General features: G+C 44.4%; 1 protein-coding gene across 9 annotated transcripts in view; it reads left to right on the top strand.

The window, feature by feature from the left end:
* PLBD1 (phospholipase B domain containing 1) overlaps positions 1-19,410 on the top strand; it is a 77,865-nt gene extending 58,455 nt beyond the window's left edge. For all 9 annotated transcript variants that reach the window (XM_053257175.1, XM_053257183.1, XM_053257180.1 and 6 more), the window contains 5 exons: positions 9,245-9,445; positions 9,529-9,669; positions 11,778-11,963; positions 16,154-16,260; positions 19,151-19,410. In XM_053257175.1, coding sequence (XP_053113150.1) covers positions 9,245-9,445; positions 9,529-9,669; positions 11,778-11,963; positions 16,154-16,260; positions 19,151-19,318 — 803 coding nt within the window. In that variant the 3' untranslated portion in view covers positions 19,319-19,410. The remainder of the gene's footprint in view (positions 1-9,244; positions 9,446-9,528; positions 9,670-11,777; positions 11,964-16,153; positions 16,261-19,150) is intronic.
* Positions 19,411-19,796: the final 386 nt, after the last annotated feature.

Here is a 19,796-nt window from a genome sequence, read left to right as displayed (position 1 = left end):
AGGGTGGAGAATGATTAAAAGATTCTATATATTTAATTCTCTTAGCCGGCATGCGTGCCCAGGATTTGGTAGCGGAACTCTTGCGACACACTGCGAGAGTTCCGGCATTAATAATGGAAGTGGCCCGGCCCAGTGAGGAGGGAGGAGGGAGGGAAGAAAGCAGCAACAGCGGCAGTGGCGGCGGGCAGATGGGGGGTGGGGCAGGGGGAGAAAAAAGCAGCGGTGGCCGCCGGATGGTGGCGGGGGGAGAAAGAGGCGGTGGGGGGGGAGCTGCGGGTGCGGGGGAGAAAGCAACAACTGGTGGGTAGGCTGTGGGGGGAGAAAGTGGGGGGGAATAGAGGCGCAGATATACAATAATTCTGTATACTTGTTGGAGTGAAAATGCATCATTACTGCAATATACATATATATGCATTGAAATGATTTGTCTATAAATTTTCCTGCTGTGCAATATCCTGCACTGACACATGCAGTCCTTTGAATAGATTATATTCTGTGGTTCACTTCCAGCTCAGTCAGTTTTGCCACCACTAATTAATAAGGCTGTGATTAATAAGGTTACAAGCCCCGAATCATGATCCCTGTAATGTTTGCTGGAAAGCTAACTGGCTTGGATCCAGAAGATGTAATCAGAAGCACTGCTGTTTGGTTTGAAAGAGTGACCATTCAAGATTACTTGAGAGCTGTTGATAGATGAGAGAGAGAGAGAGAGACTGGCTTATAGATGAAGAAGACTGGCTTGTTACCTGGGAGGCCCAGTTACCACAAACCAAAACAAACAAGGATGATTGAAGGAAGCAATAATCACCATTTATTTTAACCCAGCGCTGGTGGCTTTTCCCAGTACCTCACGGTAAACCTGAGAATCGCGCGCAGCTGCCTGGGTCACAAGTTTTTATACTTTGGCATAACTACATAGCTGGGCATCAACATTCAGCCCCAAAGAACCAATTAGTTCATTGGTTAACATCATTGTCCGTCATATTACAAATATTATAATCATTGCTAGTTAGACAAGCATTCCCTAGTACAAAGAAACATTTCTACTGCCTATTGATAAGCGAAACTGTCTTCCTCAGATGGCCTTGAAGTGTTTTACAGGCCTTTGCTTTTTCAAGAGATACAAGGAGAGGGGGGCTCTTCCCCCTCTAGCTTGTCAGCAAATTTATGGCTTTACACCTCGCAATTTGGCAAGGCAACTTGCAGACTCTATTAACCATTTCTTGACCAGTGCAAAGACACTTTCCCATTCCATGAGAACAAAGTGATTACAACGCAGCTTTCAGAAAAGGCAGTTTCCCCTCATTCCACATTTCCCCCCTTAGAAGCCATTTTTATGGCTTCTCTTCTTGAGGTAACCTTGTATACATAGCCATTATATGGGGGGCAGTTTCTTTTCTTACTATCGCTGAGATAGTAGATAGCAAAGCACTAGTTATACATAGTATTATGCAGGGCAACAGTAGCAGTATTAACACAACAATAAGAAAGATCATAAACGCAGATTTCAACCAGTTTAGATCCAGTGAGCCAATTCCATAAGTCCCAGTCTGTCACACTGCCAGTTCTTCTGAAAGCTCCTCTCTCTCTCACTTGACCACTGCTTCGGTCTGTAACAGAAAGACATCCCTCTCGGGAGAGACAGTTCAAGGCAATCCTGCTTATGCTAGAAATAAAAAACAGATGCATGTATTACCAATTTCCCTCCCCTGGGTAGGGACAACATGCTGAAACTGAGTTCCTGAGTAGCCCAATACAATAAATAAACCTGAGGCTATTTTCAATTTGATCTTTTGGCATTTTCTTTCCAATTTATGTTTTTGTTTTCCTGCTTGCCCTCTTTTCTCCCCCCGAAGTCCAAAACAGGGGATAATGTCCTCATTTACTTCACCTGATGAGCAATCCTGAGCAGGAGGCAAAAACAATGAAAATCAAAAAGAGAAAATAATAATGTTCACATCCATACCCCATTGTGGGTTTGTGACTTTAAAGGCATTAAAATCTGACAGGTCAAACAGTCTTATCTCTTGAGAGGCCACAACATAAGCTCCAGTGCTCGAATATCCAGCTGTTTCTCCAAAAAGTCCAGAGCGGTGTACTGCATAAGTCTTTTTTTCTTTTCTTTTCACAACAACCCTTCGAAGCAGGCCAGGCCATTTTAAGTGACTGGCCCAGTGTCGTGGTTGAATGAGGATTCAGACTCAGGTCTCCCTGGCCCTAGTCCAGCACTCTAACCACTACGTTGGCTGCCTACATACTTACAGACTTCTGTCAGGGCAATCAATCTCCATCCAGTGTATCTGACTTCATGATTCGTCAGTGACATCTGGCCTTTGGGATTTTCACTGCCCCCATTTATGCCACGTGTAGATAGTGTTCCAGCTCTCCATCTTCAGCCTCATCACTAGCAAGCTTGGTAGGGCAACAATATCCTCAGAAAAACCTATAAAAGAAACAGTCCTTGCCCCCCAAGAAAAATACTATACCTATTGAAACAGGATCAAAACCCCTTACGTGAGGTCCAGTGTCTCATGAAACAAACAGGCTTCCTAGTTAAAAGATATCATCAAGAAAAATGTCCATAGTTTCGCCGAGGAGTGAAGCCTGTGATAAACACAGTCATTATCCAATCTCTAGTCAGGAGCTGTGAAAACAGAGTACGGATTGTACGACAAGACACAAACTTGATTCCTATTAAACTGGGAGGTTTTCCAGATAACATGCAAACCAGTCTTGTGGAACTCCCTTCCACTTGCAGGAGTGGCAAAACAAAATTCCTTTCACCAAATCTCATGTCTGGGATCTGGAATTTCAAGATCCAGCTGCTGTGAAGGCAAAGCAGGGCTGGCGGTGGGACAAATTTATAAGTTTTGAAGCCTCAGACCCATTGATAATAGTTTACAGCAAAATCAATTAGCAGAAACATTTCATACATATTACAAAAATATAAAACAATAACTGCATTTGACTATCTGACTTAAAATCTCTTTCCCTTCTTACCCACAATGACAAGTTGCTGTTCAGAGATCTTCCTTTTCACTCAATATTTGGAGTGGGGAGACTACACTCTACATAGTCTCCATTGGCTCTGAATTCGACCAATTCCATGTTGGAAACACTTTTCTATGTATAGTCTATATAAAAACAACTGAAACAGAGTAAGAGGAATCTAAGAGCCCCCTCTTTTTAGTCAAGCAATTTCATTACAGCCATAGGCCATACAGAAAATGTAAAGAAAATTAAAAGTATACATTATACAAAGCTTTTCTCCAAGCTCCCTTTAGCTCAAGAAAGTATTACAAGTTTGTAATAAGGAAATCACCATAAGCCAATACTACAGTATAAAATCACATTTGGCAAAAACAATTGCATCTGAATGACAAGGACACACACAATCAGACATTTGGGAGAATGGAGTGGACAGAACTCGCCCTTTCTTCAGCATATATATACAACCCAGCCTCTATATAGCAAATCACCAAAACACTCTCACATATATGACAAAAAAACACACCCATCAGCAAAACAAATAGGCAGAAAGGCAGAATACCCTCTGCATTTTAACAAAATGTGGAATTTCACACAAAACCTAATAGAAACAGAACTGAACAGAAATAAAGTTCTCAGGAACAGAATCTTCACAGAAGCATCTCTGGTCACCCATAGAAACATACACACATATACACACCCACAGCTCCCCTGAAATTAGCATCAGTCACAGTTAACATTTAAACAAACATTTTTGATGGAAAACAGGGAAGTTCACATTTTAAATATCATTTTAAAAACACAACAAAATGAACAGCTACATATTTCAAACTGCATTTGAACAAAATAAACTGTGATGTAACATTTAAGTCTGTTTAGGGCTTAACTCATGAGCAAGTTAACCAGTCAAGCAGAACAACCCCCCCCCCCCAAGAAAACACAGTCACTAGCAAAATGGTCTATAAGTCAACATTCTTTTCCCCAACCTATCTCAGACCACATTCCTTATACCATCCAAAACAAGACCTTTCCTCTTGACTCTGCTATAAATCTCACAACTCAACCCACTACATACTTTTCATTCCGTTAAAAACTTCCCTTTTGTCAACACCCCGTGTTGGTGTGAGCAGGTGCAGGGACTTGGTGAACTGTCCCTGCCCGGAAAAATCAGTGAAGTCAATTTGGATATACTCAATTAGGGCTGCCTCTACTACCTGAGCCCCAAGGAGCACAACGGGCTCCTATCCTGGCACATGTCACGCAACGTGCACAAGCTTTTTCCCTAAGCAGACACGTTGCAGACATGTAGGGATTCCTGCAGTAGCCTTGCGGGGCCATTTCTTCCCCTGTGGGTGGACTGATGGTAGTGTTCTACCAAAGCGTGTCCCAACCCTCTGGGCATTGCCTGCCTGCTGTCTGGCTGAAAGGACCAGCCCTAGTCCCTGGCTGATGACTCAGCCATCCTGGTTTCATCCTCTGGGTGCTCTGGGTGCTGTGAGTCCCAGAGATCTGTGGGTTTGAACAACAGGATCCCCTGTCGGGCTGGATCTGCTTGCAGACCCTCAGCCACTCTTTGGGCTGCCTGGTCAGCCCTCCTGTTGCCTTGTGCCTTCCTGCCATCCCCCCTTTGGTAGCCCCTGCAGTGCATAACAGCCACTTGCTGGGTACACCAAACAACCTTGGGCAGGCAGAAGATCTCCTTACTGTGTCTCATCTTCTGGCCCCCTGTGCTGATGGTAACCGGTTTGTCCTAGCCCTCCTTGGGGAGGCCAGGCTGACAAAGTCTCCTGGCTCCTGCCTCTCGGGGGCCCCTGTGATGGTGGTCTTCCAATACCTGTCCCTGTGGCATCCTTCTGCCAGACTTGTGTTGTGGCCACCGGCCTCCCAGGCAGGAGTTCCCGGTTTCTCATGGGGCACTCCTTCCCTTCCCTGTGACCCTCCTCTCTATCCTGACCTGTTCCTTCTCCTGCTCAACTTACCCATGCCTTCTGAAGTGGTGGCCGCCAAAAGTTTTGTCTCTGGCCATGAGCCTTTCCTTGGGCATTCTCTGCCCAAGCCTACTGGAAGGCTCCCGGCTACGTCCTGCGCTATCAGGACTTTGGTGGCCTCCGGTTTCCCGTCCCACCACGCCTTCCACTTCCTTTCTATCTCCTCTCCCCTATCTGCTGCTTTCCTTCTCTGTTCTCCTATTTCCCTGCTTCTCCACCTTCTGTCTGTCCCTCCTTGTCCTACAACCACCCAAACATTACCTTCCTGGCTTCACAACAAGCAACTCCAAACAACATGCCAAACCTTCAGTACCTCACACCTTTCCTTTTCCTTTCCTTAAACCAGCCTCTTTCCATCTGCCTTTCAACAATTAACCAGCCTTTCACCAAATAAACCTCCTGAAACATCTCTACCTCTCTGCACCTTTCCAAGTGAATCTGTGCCAATCTCCTGCAACTTGCACTTCTCCTCTTGAGATTTACCTCCATCTCTGCTGGGCAAATGGTCCTAGCCTGCTTGCCTGGGCCTCTGCCCTCATGGCTACAGAGAGGGTTGCCTGTTGCTTGCAACAGCTCCTGAGCCATGGGGAAAGGCATTTGGTCTCAGGGACCAACCTGGTACCTATGTAGGGGTTTAGCCTGGGTCCCCTGTAACTACATTCCACGCCTTCTGGATTCCTAACATCTTCAGTGGGCCAGGATCAAAATGATCCTGCCTTCCTGATTTCTGAGTTGGGGGAGAGAGCAAACTGCCTCCTTCCTACCGTGTTCCTAATTCCCACTGGCCTTGGGGATACGGAACCCCAAGTGCTTCACACGGTCCTGGCAGGCTTGGGCCTCTGGCTCTTGGGACTCTTGTAGTCTGAAGTCCCTCAGAGCCCCCCCCAGCCTGGCTTGAAGCTCTTCAGCATCAACCCTTCCCTTCCCATTGTTTTCCCAGAGGCGTGCTCTCTTACACTCTAAACAGACAGACAGTTCGGGGGGGGGGGGACAGACTGCTGGTAGACAGACAAATTCACACTTCGCACCTCCAGTTTCCGCTCTCCTCCCGTCGCTGGGACAGAAAACGTACTCAGGAGTCCCGCCTCTGCCAGTGCAGGGCCACACTCGGGGTGGGTTTCCCCCTTTGGGGTCCCCCTCTGCACTCACCAAACTTTCAAACTGCACACATTCACACCAACTCCTCCCTTGTTCTTCCTCCCAGAGCCTGTCCTGCTTTTAGGCAGTGCCCTCTGCCCACAGCGGCTCTTGACCTAGGGTGGGCTATTCCCTTGGTCTCCTACCCGTCCCAGGACTCCCAATACGTCACCTGTCTGGACCCCTTGCGTTGGTGTGCCTCGTTCCGCGCCCGTCTTCGGTGGACTTGGGAGTCTGGGTCTCACGCCGCCGGGGGTCAAGACCTTCCTTCTTACAATGGGAGAAGTGGCACCGAAGGGTTGCTCTCCCATGACGTGAGAAAGGGACCCCCAAGTAGCCACCGATGGGCAGGTAAATCACCAGCTTACCATCCGAGAATTAACGGCACCAGTTTATGTTACCTGGGAGGCCCAGTTACCACAAACCAAAACAAACAAGGATGATTGAAGGAAGCAATAATCACCATTTATTTTAACCCAGCGCTGGTGGCTTTTCCCAGTACCTCACGGTAAACCTGAGAATCGCGCGCAGCTGCCTGGGTCACAAGTTTTTATACTTTGGCATAACTACATAGCTGGGCATCAACATTCAGCCCCAAAGAACCAATTAGTTCATTGGTTAACATCATTGTCCGTCATATTACAAATATTATAATCATTGCTAGTTAGACAAGCATTCCCTAGTACAAAGAAACATTTCTACTGCCTATTGATAAGCGAAACTGTCTTCCTCAGATGGCCTTGAAGTGTTTTACAGGCCTTTGCTTTTTCAAGAGATACAAGGAGAGGGGGGCTCTTCCCCCTCTAGCTTGTCAGCAGATTTATGGCTTTACACCTCGCAATTTGGCAAGGCAACTTGCAGACTCCATTAACCATTTCTTGACCAGTGCAAAGACAATTTCCCATTCCATGAGAACAAAGTGATTACAACGCAGCTTTCAGAAAAGGCATTTTCCCCTCATTCCACAGGCTTACAGTCTCCCACATAAAAAGGCAATCTCATTTACATTAAATTGTCATCAACTCCATGCATATGAACCAAACACAAAGCGATCTGTGCAAAACTGAATGAGCAGAACTTTAAAAAGCCACTGTTGCATGCAGTTTTCATTTCTGAGTCTCTTTTTCTTGGAGTCATTGAAGTTAGAAGGTTTTCTGGCCCAGTCCTCTGCGCAGTGCAGAAAACTGTTATGTATATCTGGCAGGTGTCTGTCCAGCTTCTGTTTAACCAAAGAGCCCATGACTGCACGAGGCAGGCTGTTCCAGTGCTCTAGGGGATACTGATATGTCCTGCTTTTCCAGAATGCATTCCTGTAATGAGCTATCAACTATATGGTGTGTTCAGACTGGTACAGGAGTCTGTGTTTGACAAGTTATTAGAGTAGATTGTGGAACAGTGAATGTGAATACCTAAGAAATGGTCATGTGGGTAGTTTCTGGTTTGTCTAGCTTATCAGTTTGCTATTTTAAAGTGCCACTGGAAGATAATAATAGCTCATGTTCAGGGTCACACAGGAAGCCTATAGTGGAGTCTGGCACATAACTGGTTTTCATGTTCTGTGTTTAACAGCAGGAGAGAGGACATGTCCTCAACTCCTGCCTGTAGGCTTCCAGAGGCATCTGGTCTTGGGCCTGATGGGCCTTGGGCCTGATCCAGCAGGGCTGTTCTTATGTTCTTAACTGGAAGTAAATATTTCAACTATATTACATACAACATTTTTCAGTCTTCCTCCATGACTGCACATGGGTTGCCATCATTGTGGAAGGTTATTCTCCCTCAGAAGAGGGTTGTATCCGCTGACTTGTATGGGTTGCCTTGACAGAGTCAATCACAGAGCTTTGCTTACCGCCAGGAGGGAGGGGCAATCCCCTCAAGCTTAGATTTTTTTTGCTTAGTTTTTTAGGGGGAAGCAACTGTCCCTATCCAATCCCAGCTCAGCTTCTTTCCAGAAGCTACTGCTGATATCCCTGGTGTAATTCCCCCCACCCCCAGCTTGTGAGTTCTTTTGGGATGGGGATGAACTTATTTATTATTTTCTGTGCAAACTGCTTTGAGAATTTTTGTTGAAAAGTAGTAACTAGCTGACCTAACTAGCTGACCTGGTGCGGAGCATCTGCACCCCTAATTCTCACTGTCTCTCCCTCCCTCCCTCCAGCCATTCTACACCCTCTTCAACCCCAGTTTGTTCTCCCACCCCCACTTTAGCCCTGTCTGCCACTTCCTCTCGCCACCTGGTGGCCGGCCTGGCCGCCACTTCACTTCCTCTCGCTGGGTGGTGTTTTCTCTTGCCGTCTGGCAGCTGGCCTGGCCGCTACTTCCTCTCACCAGGTGGTAGGCGGCCTGGCCACTGCTTCGCTTTCTCTCTCTCGCCATCCGGCAGCCGGTGATGCCGCTTCATTTTGCTGGCCGCTCATCTTCCTCTCCCCCTCCCCTCACTTGCGAAATCTCGCAAGAGCTGCCATGCATGGGATTGGCCATGGATATGTCTTAGCGAATGATAGATAGATAGATAGTAGTAATATCCTTTATGTACAGTATCTGAGCTTTTAAAAAATATGAATGAATTGGGAGGTAGCCCAGTTATATAGGCGGATGCTTTTTCTCCCCGTTTTTCCATCATCCCTCTTCTTGTTACACTCTTGGCTACAAAACCTTGCGATTGGAGTTAATAATTGTGTAAAGAAGTCTCCTTCTGGATCTCTGCCATGCTATGAGAGAGTAGCTCAGCTATTCATCAGATCTGTGCAATCTGTGCTGCTCTAAACATTTGTAGACTCTGCTTCTGGTCATGAATACTTTGGGTTCTCTCAGGGTCAGTCTAATATTCAGAATATATATTATTCTGAATATATAAACGTTACCCTCACTTGGAGTGCCACCTGGGTCTGCTTGGTCTAGGCAGCCCTCCCCCCAATAGATCATCCAAAGTGGTCTTAAGTCATGCACAACTTAATGAGTATGAATAAGTTGAATAAGTTCTGAAGAACATATATGATCATCATTTAGGAAAATGTGAAACCATTATTGCAGCATCTCCCTTATTTCTAATCCTAGAAATAAAAACTGAAATAAACCTTGGAACATCCATTGAGATAAACAAGCCTTGTTTTGTTTTGTTTTGTTTGTTTTAGGTTTTTTGGAATCTCTGGATGATTTTTACATACTTGGCAGTGGCTTGATCATGTTGCAGACCACAAACACTGTATTCAACAATTCTCTTTATCAGCAAATAGTACCAGAGAGTCTTTTTGCATGGCAGCGAGTCCGTATCGCCAACATGATGGCAGACTCTGGAAAGACATGGGCACAAACATTTGAAAAGGAAAATTCTGGTTAGTATGATTGAAGTGGAACTGCTTTGTATAAAATTTTGTAAAAAGTAGTGAAAGCTCAGCTGTCTGCTCATTGCCCTTAGGTACCTATAATAACCAATACATGATCTTGGATACCAAGAAGATCAAATTGCAAAGGAGTCTTGATGACGGAGCTCTTTACATTGTTGAACAGATCCCCAAACTCGTGGAATATTCTGATCAGACAAGTATTCTCCGGAAAGGTAATATCTTCCATAGGCATCCTACAGTTGATACGTGTGTTGGTGGGGGGAGATCAACTGGTCAACAGAAATCTGTCATTTTTGCTTGGTAGTAAGAATTAGAAATAGTCTAGGAAATAAGAAACAGTGTGCTGATTTAGATGTAACACAGAACCATGACTCATTTCAACTGCAGTTTTACAAGCCAGGATTAGCACCATAGATTATCACCAAATCTTAGCTTGGTTTTTTTAACCATGATTATTTGAGTTTCACCCCGCACCTCCCATGAAGTGCCCAGATTCAATCACAAACCACTCATTTCTCCTCTTCTGCTGGCAAACCTTGTCAGCTATGCTCTTACTACTGGCCATGACAAGAAAGAGGACATAGAAGCTGATCACTAGCTGCTTCAGAGATTTCTGACCATTATTGGCGTGGCTAAGAAGCACACAGTTCTTCTCTCATCCACCCAACACCTCTGCCTTCCACACAAGAAACTCACCAACTATAGTTAATTTATTATTCACTTCCCTGGGGAATAGTACACTTTCTGTGTATATATCTGATGCCTCATTCCCAGGGGAAGAGTATATATACTACTAGCTAATAGACGTCAGGTATATTGATTTCCCAACACTGTGTTTTGAAGCTCTGACTGTGTGTCCTAGATTGTTTAGTTAAATATTTGCTGTTTCGAACATTCCCCTGCCCCAGAAATCACTATCATCATCCAGGTTTTTCCCAGATATGTGCAGTGTCCTGCTGCTGCAAATCTCTTTTCACCAAAGAAAACTTTGGTTTCTAGAACTGTGATCATTTTGAAGGGGCTTCCCATGTCCACAAACAATTGGCCTGTGAAAGCAATCCTCCTCACTTCATTGAACTCTGAATGTTCTTTTCTGCCCCACAGTATCTCTTAGCTGATTTCAACACTCCAGAAAAGCAATTTTATGGCAATTCATCCTAAAAAGAGGATTCAAACAAGTTATTCCCACCACACATGGACTCACCATTCTTCACTTGTTCCCATTTTGAGTTCAATGACACAGGTTTTTAATTAAATTAACTTTATTCATTGTAAATGCGAAACCAAGGAAGAGGTGTGTATTTTAACTTGGAGACCTGGGATATAAAAGGGATTGGAGTGTTTGGCTAGTCACAGATATTTATGGATTGTGTGACATGTACAGGTAATTGTCCCAGGTGAACTGGTCGAGTGCTTTCCTTATTGCCCATATTTCTTGAATGCTGGGCACTTGAGGTGGTTAGTGCTGTGACTTTTTTTAGCTGTTCTTGCCACTCTTGATGCCCTGTCTCCACAACCTTGGATTCACACAGGTAAGGTAGATCTCAGTTGTCTTTCCAGATAACATCTCTTCTGATTGAGGCTGGCATCTCTGTAGACAGGTGTGCTGCAAAGGCAGAATGATAGACCAAGCCTATCTAGGATTCTTGGTTCATACATTGCACAAAACCACAGCTGATAAACTTTGGTTAAGCCAGGTGCAAACCATGGTTTCAGTCCTGGTTTGGCAGCCCAACATAAACCAGTTTGTTGACTAGTTCAGTTCGGAATATTAAACCAATCATATTTACACAGAAGAAACAATGGCTTTGCATTATGTTTGAACCCAGCCAGTCATAGCATGTTAGGCATTCCCAGCAGATGCTTGTAGAGGCAAGGGGCGGGGGTGGTAGCTGTGAAGAAACAAAAGCAGGGGGAAAGGTGTGTGAGCAGAAGATAGACATTTTTGCATATCATTATAACTTGGTGGTAGTAGGGGACAGAAATGTGGTCATTTTTAAAATGTCCGTTCAATATCAAGGATAAACCCAGTCCAACTTGAAGCTGTAGAAGATTACTGATAATTAAAACTGGAACAGAATGTTTACTCCCTTTTGTTGAATTCTGGGATGTAGCCTGCCCAAGTGAAACCCAATGATAGGGTTATTGGCCAATATGTTCCTAGCAAGCTAAGATCTGTCTCATTCCCTAGATTTCTATGCAAGTAATGGCAGTTCTGGAAACAGGGTAGCATATCTCATATTTTAGTTTTTGCAATTCAGATCTTTGGAGCCGTTTAAACCCTGTCTGAATCCACTCACTGTAATGCCTCCTCTTGCAGGATACTGGCCTTCCTACAACGTCCCTTTTCATGAAAATATCTACAACACGAGTGGATATGCAGCTTATGTTAAAAGTCATGGCTTAGACTATTCCTACGAAATGGCTCCCAGAGCAAAAATCTTCCGACGGGACCAGGGAAAAGTGACAGACATGGAATCCATGAAGTACATAATGAGATACAACAGTAGGTGGTTTTTAATTTTTCTTGTTTTCTTCCTGCTCCCCTTCCCACAACATGAAAAGGCTCCTTGCAAAGCACTCGTAGTGCCAGGGTCTGTGCCTGCTAACCCGTTTCAGGAAGTCGCAGAGAAATCACAAGAGGTATTAAGCACTCCTCATTGGTTATGTTTTTGAACAGAACTGGAACAAGAAAATTACATTGCTGAACTAAATATCTGGCAGTGGATACAGTTTTCAAAATCCACCAACAGAGATAGGAGCCAAAAATACAACTAAAATTAGTTCTCCCCAAAGAGCTTATCAGACCATTAATTAAAAATTTTATTTAGCCCATTAGGCTTTCTGTTCCAGAGGAAATAACCTGCTTTCTGTAGCTTCTCTAATTCTTGGTGTTATGAAAATACATTCTAGGGAGACTTGAGCTGAACTGTTGTTAAAACCAGGGCTTAGCTGACATGGTCCCTGCCCAATTTTGCTGCCTCATTCACAGGCAGTGAAGTTGGGCCAATTTGGGCTATTTTCAGGGTGCAAAGCAGACCCAAAATGGTCAAACTTAGCACTAGCAGCAACAGTGAAACATACAGTCTCAGTGATTGGTGGTTGCTGTCTCTCCCTGCTCCCCCCCTCCCTTTCCCCTGAAGGCTGCTCAACTTCATCCCCCATGCAGATGTTAGCCTACAATTCCCAAAATCCCTGGCTATTGTGACTGGGGATTATTGTAGTTGTAGTTCAAAAACAGCGGGTGGGGTGGGGGGCTAGGTTGAGCAGGCCTGCCCTAAAGTGAGGACAGTAAAGCATTACTCTTAGCTTTGGAACAATGTAGCATCATCCCAAAGACAAACTGAGTCAGGCCAGTGCTTCCTGCCCTCACTGTAAAACCCTGTCTGAAAACACCTAGCTGTGTGACTGGTCAGACGATTCATTCTGCAGAGTTGAGATTTCACATTATAACCCTGAGATTTGATATTTGGCACCAAAGTTAGCATTCTAACCAAGCATCATCTGTTCTTAAACAAGAGCATGGATTCACCCTTCCCTTTGGTGTTCTTTAGCTGAGCATATGTGCATCACAACATGCTGTTACCTGGAATAAGAAGACCATGCACATCAGCTATAGTGGCAACTGGTAGTCCTACTTCACACATGCATCAGTTGTTGTGGGTAGCATCCAAAGACCTCCCATTCCAAGTAATAGCCAGCAGAACAAATTATGCAATTATGTTTGCACAAATTTACATGAGCTATTCAGACTGCAGAATTGATTGCAGATTGGTTTTTCTTGGCACAGAATTCGCATTTATTTTCTTAGTGCAGTGAATATTGTACCCCTAATAGCTCCCTTGTGTCCAAAATATCAATGGTATTTTTATATCAAAAGCATTCAAACGTGTTCAAAATATCAACAGTGGAGGATAGGGAAAAGTGTGGACATGGCAAGAAGGGTAGTGGGGAATTGCTTTCATTTAGAGACCTGAGCAGGTGAGCTTATGTGCTGTTTTCTGCACAGAGCAACACTTGTTCCTTCATCTAGTGGATTCTTTCTTCTGTTCTAAAATAAGAGTGGAACTTAATGTAACAAGGAAAAACTGGCTGACATCCTGACTAAATTACCCAGTGGAAGTCTCATCGAAATTAATAAGTGAAGTTAGTCATAGAAATTAATGTCAAAAGAGAGAGAGAGAGAAAAGAGAGAGTCTGAGGAGCATATAGCTAGAAGTGTCAAGGGGAATGACAAAAACTTCTTTAAATATATCAGAAGCAGGAACTGCCAGGGAGGCAGTTGGACCCTTAGATGATGAGGGTGTGAAAGGGATTATTAAGGAGGATAAGGAGATTGCAGAGAAGCTGAATGAGTTCTTTACATCTGTCTTCCCGGTGGAGGATACTGACCATATACCCTCTCCAGAATTGAGTTTTTCAGGTTTAGTGGCTGAGGAACTGGGTGAATTTGAGGTGAAAAGGGAAGACATTCTAAACTGTCATGAAAAGCTAAAAATTAACAAATCACCAGGGCCAGATGGCATCCACCCAAGAGTTCTGAAGGAACACAAATGTGAAATTGCCAATCTCCTAGTGGAAATATATAACTTGTCCCTACAATCAGACTCTGTACCAGAGGACTGGAAAGTAGCCAGTGTGACTGCAATTTTCAAGAAGGGATCCAGGTGGGGATCCAAGAGATTACAGGTCGGTCAGCTTAGCTTCGGTGCCGGGAAAATTGATGGGAAGCATACTTAAGGACAAAATTGTTAAATACATAGAAGAACAGGCCTTGTTGAAGGAGAATCAGCATGGCTTCTGCAAGGGAATGTCTTGCCTCACTAACCTTTTGGAGTTCTTTGAGAGTGTCAACAGGCATGTGGATAAAAGTGACATAGTATACTTGGACTTCCAAAAGGTTTTTGATAAAGTTCCCCACCAAAGGCTCTTGAGTAAACTTAGTGGTCATGGAATAAGGGGACAGGTTCATGTGTGGATCGGTAACTGGTTGAAGGACAGGAAATAGGAATAAATGGACAGTTTTCATAGTGGAGGTAGGTAGGAAGTGGAGTCCCCCAGGGATCGGTACTAGGACCAGTGCTCTTTAACTTGTTCATAAATGATCTAGAAGTTGGGGTGACCAACAAAGTGGCCAAATTTGCAGATGACATTAAACTATTTAGGGTAGTGAAATCCACAACGGATTGTGAGGAACTCCAAAAAGATCTCTCCAAACTGGGGGACTGGGCAACAAAATGACAAATGCAGTTCAATGTAAGCAAATGTAACATGATGCACATTGGGGCAAAAAACACCAACTTCACATATACACTGATGGGATCTGAGCTATCGGTGACTGACCAGGAGAGAGATCTTGGGGTCATGGTGGACAGCTCATTGAAAATGTCGTCTCAGCGCACGGCAGCTGTGAAAAAAGCTAATTCCATGCTAGGAATCATTAGGAAGGGGGTTGAAAATAAAAATGCTAATGTTATGATGCCCGTATACAAATCTATGGTGCGGCCACATCTGGAGTACTGTGTACAGCTTTGGTCATAGTATCTTAAGAAGGATATTGTAGAACTGGAAAAGTGGCAGAAGAGGGCAACCAAAATGATCAGGGGCCTGGAGCACCTTCCTTATGAGACTAGGCTGCAACATCTGGGGCTCTTTACCTTGGAAAAGAGGCGACTAAGGGGAGACATGATCGAAGTGTATAGAACTATGCATGGAGTGGAGAGGGTAGACAGAGAGAAATTGTTCTTCCTTTCTCACAATACTAGAACCCGGGGTCATCCCATGAAACTGAAGGTTGAGAAATTTAAGACCAACAAGAGAAAGTACTTTTTCAGTAATTAATCTATGGAATTCCTTGCTGTGGTGATGGCCACCAGCTTGGATGGCTTTAAAAGGGGATTAGACAGATTCATGGAGGACAGGTCTATCAATGGCTACTAGTCTGGTGGCTGTGGGCCATCTCCAGCCTCAGAGGCACAATGCCTCTCAATACCAGTTGCAGGGGAGCAACAGCAGGAGAGAGGTCATGCACATACCTCTTGCCTGTGGGTTTCCCAGAGGCATCTGGTGGGCCACTGTGTGAAACAGGATGCTGGACTAGATGGGCCTTGTGCTTGATACAGCAGGGTTGTTCTTATGAAACATTAATGTGAATGGGACTTCTACCAAGTAATTTAGTTGAGATGTCAGCCACGGAGTTCTCTACTCCATGTTTTCCTCATAATGTTATTTGGGGGGCTGATGGGGCACCTGTAGGGGAGAACTGGAGGGTGGGATAGGGTGTTCAACTCCTCCCCTACCTGCCTCTTCTCCCTTCCAAATCCCCCCTCAGTCACTTTTAAACAGTTGCTCCCTCTAGTGAGGCTCCAAAACTGGAAATCAGCTCAGCCAGGGGAAACACACTCCTCTCAACTGTTCTCTCCTGCAGATTCCTGTTTCTGCATGTCTGTTATGGTGCTTGGGAACATGCATTTGCTAAGATACAGTATGGCTCTGCTATAAGCTAACTGGTTTGGGTGTGGAATTTAAGTCTTAATTGACACATCACCATATAAACCTGATTGCCCTTTCAAGCAAGCATATGGTGCAAAGTGAATATTCTCTCAAAGGTGGGTCTTTTGCTGTGAATGAATCAGTCAACAAATTCAGTAGGTATTTGTAAACAAACACTCCCTCTCTGACCTTTTTATTTCCTAGACTACAGGAAAGACCCATATACGAGGAACAATCCCTGTAATACCATTTGCTGCAGAGCAGACCTGAATCCCAAGTCTCCAAACCCATCTGGCTGCTATGACTCTAAGGTAAAAACTCCCAAAGGGACTGACCTGCTAAGCAGGGGTAGGCGACATGTGGCTCTCCAGGTGTTGCAGAACTACAACTCCCATCACCCTCAGTTGTAATAAATTGTGGCTGGGGATGATTGGAGTTGTACTTCAGCAACATCTGGAGAACTGCACATTGCCTAAAGGTAAAGTGTGCCCTTCAACTCCTGGCGCCCACAGAGCCCTGTGGTTGTCTTTGGTAGAACACAGGAGGCGTTTACCACTGCCATCTCCCGCGCAGTATGAGAGGAAGCCTTTCAGCATCTTCCTACATTGCTGCTGCCCGATATAGGTGTTTCCCATAGTCTGGGAAACATACCAGCGGGGATTCAAACTGGCAACCTTCTGCTTGTTAGTCAAGCATTTCCCCACCATGCCACTTAAGGTGACACTACAAACATTGCCTACCCCTGTGCTATAAATACATTCAGTGGCACTCTTACCCCAGGACCTTGAGGCCAAAAGTCCAGGGCCTCCACACGTCCTGGGTGATGTGGTTATCCGGAGGGGGGGGGGGGAATCAGGAAAGAAATATGTGGGGTGGGAATATGTTGCATGTTGAAATGTTTCTGCTAATGCATATTTGCATAAATTCTTACCTTCTTGTGAGTTCAGTGGCTGTTTGAGCCCGCAAGAACCCACGTGTTAAAAATACGGCATGTGTCACGGTGTATATATAGGGGGATGATGCTTAACTTGCAGCCAGGGGTGGGGGGCTCCAGCAAGTGGGGGGCCTCCAAAGGCCTTTAGGTCCAGGCTCCAAAATTACCTAGGTGTACTTCTGGATACATTTGGGGAGGTACATTCTCATTTATTCTCTCCCCCCACCCACCCCGCTAATATCATAAATATGTCATTATTTGTTCATATTATTACTGGTGGTAGTAGCTCAATAAATTTGCAATTGAGTGATTTCTATTATTATTTTTCCTCAGAAATGGGTGAGGGGTTTAGAGCAGAACATCAGTCCATAAGCCAAGCGCACATGAGAATTGACCACAAAAATTTGTGAGGTTTGACCACTTTGCAGAGATGTTTGACCACTTAACATACCACTACAGATTTGTGACAATTTTACCCAAGGGAAATTAGTATTAACTATTCAAAGGCCAGGTGAACACCATGAGGCCTGCCCAGTTTTCTTGGAGCCTTGGGCTAGGCTGCAGAGTTGTGAAACATCTGTTTGTCTCCCTCCTGCAACATGATCCTTGCCTTGCATAAGCAACAAAGTCAGCAAAAGTAGTGTAAAATATTTTTTACAAGGTGCCCAGATGTGTTGGCTGATCTGCTAGCTTTGCAAATGCTTATAAGATGTCGAGCACTCAGCCTTGTTAGAGTTGACCCATCATCAGTTGACCCATGTAGAGTTGACCCATGATATGTCGGTGTAGGCCACAGCCTCTTGAGGAAACACACAGCTTGTTCACATTCTCCTTCCATCCCTTTGCATAACCCTGAATAATTCCTCCCTCTCCTTCCAGTGGCATACAAGCGATTGAAATATTTTCATAAGCAGGGCTGGCATAAGACATTTCTGGCACCTGAAGTAAAAAACAAACAAACACTGTTTTCTCCTTTCCCAGTGACACACACCCAATTCTTCCTAAAACTGGTGGGGCACACAGTTCTATTGCACACACATATATAGATATATAGGTACCACAATTCCATCACCACATTACATATTGAAATCTGTACAGTTCCTTGTAGTGCTAATGGTCCACTACATGGTCCACAATAGTTGAGAGTGCCTGAGCATGCTTTATGCAACTTTCATTTACACATCCTTCCTTTATACAACCCAAATCCATTCTGTTACATCTCCCTCCCCTCTCCTTCCTCATCACACCTACCACAACAAAAGTATGTTTTATCATTGGGTATGGACTACATTTAGCTGAAAAGCAGTGTAAAAAGGGGACGTGGGATTAGTTCTCATGTAAAGTGAGTGGGTGTTTTACAGATGATGAATAAGGACAGGTAGTTACTTTCTGAGGGGAATTGGGCAGGAGTTTGGGCTGTGTTGTGTGTGCCCCTCTGCTTCCTCAAGTGGTGAGAAAGTCCAGTGAAATAGTGCTACCTAGGTTATAACTTCCTTTGGAGGAGAGATCTCTGGAGACTTACAGTGACTTTGTAACATTTGCAAATATACAAGCTGAGCATTAGATGGAGGCAAATAGCAAAGCACTCCTGCAAGCAACAGGTTATAGCAGCTTTCTAGAGGGACACTCCTGCACCCAAAAAGGTAGTGCTAGCCATCAGTCTCTCTGTCCCACTCACTCAGCAACTCTCTTAAAAACTCACGCTTCATTGGTTCTCTCTTTGCACTCGCAAATCAACGCCTTCTATGTGGTGACAGTGAGTATGTGCCATCTTTTTAAACTGATGGCTTCTCCCCACTTTCTAGGGAAGTCTCCCATTAAGGAAGCATCATGGACTATTGAGGAACATAAGCTCTTTTGTCAAATCCCAGACACAAAGACTAGGCATTGTCTTTGGGCAACACCCAAGTGTCAGGTTCATCCACAACATTAGATTCCAAGTTCATAACAATGAGCATGTGTATCTCATCACAGTAAACCACTAGAGCAGCAGGGGGGAGGTGACATCTTGCAAACCTTCTGTTGATAGGGAGTGTAGTTTGTCAAACCAGGTTCGTCTTCATAAAGTCCAATCAGGTCAATAGTCAGAAGAATCCAAACAGTGATCACCTCCTGTGAAATGTAGCTGATTGCTTCCCTAAAGGAAATCTGATTGAATTCCCCTCAAATCAAATGAAAGACTCATTTCAAATCACTTATTAACTTCACTTTGAAAAAAGCACCTAGCCTTCCTTAGCAATTAAATCCTCTCATGTGACCCTTTACAGGTAGCAGACCTCAACATGGCTGCGAAGTTTACAGCCTACGCCATAAATGGCCCAACTGTGGAGGATGGCCTGTCTGCCTTCAGCTGGTCAAAATTCAACAAGACAAAACACCAAGGCTTGCCAGACTCATATAACTTTGATTTCATCACTGTGCAGCCAGTGCTGTGAAATGTTTATCCAGATTTTAACAGAGGGGAAAAATATGCTCTGGTTACAGTTTTACTGCCATATGAAATAAACTGGCCTGTGCTGTCCTTGAATCCTGTCTTTGCTTTCCTTACTGGTGTTTTGTGGGATAGAAGAGGGTGGAGCTGCAAGGCTGTAATATCACATGCTTGAAAAAATGCAGCCAAGACTAGAAAGTACTAGATGTACATGTTTATGCTTCTCTACAAGAGGAAAAGTCGTTGCCATCATTTGAAAATTGGTTTTCTGACCCCTTGCAGAAAACCTGACCTCATAAAGCTTGAGCTACAAGACATTTAACTGTAAATTATAAACAAAACTGACCTCATTCCCAGAAAAAGCTTTCTATACAGGGTTGCTGTAGAATAGCTGAGAAATTCCACAGGTTTAGTAGTTTCTGCAAAACTTGTGTGTTTAGCTCGACTGGTGCCTAAATTCTGACTTCAGTTTGCTGTCAAGG

This window comes from Hemicordylus capensis, chromosome 5, assembly GCF_027244095.1.
Source record: "Hemicordylus capensis ecotype Gifberg chromosome 5, rHemCap1.1.pri, whole genome shotgun sequence".
NCBI classification, from domain to species: Eukaryota; Metazoa; Chordata; class Lepidosauria; order Squamata; family Cordylidae; genus Hemicordylus; species Hemicordylus capensis.
This window is presented reverse-complemented; position numbering and strand designations above follow the sequence as displayed.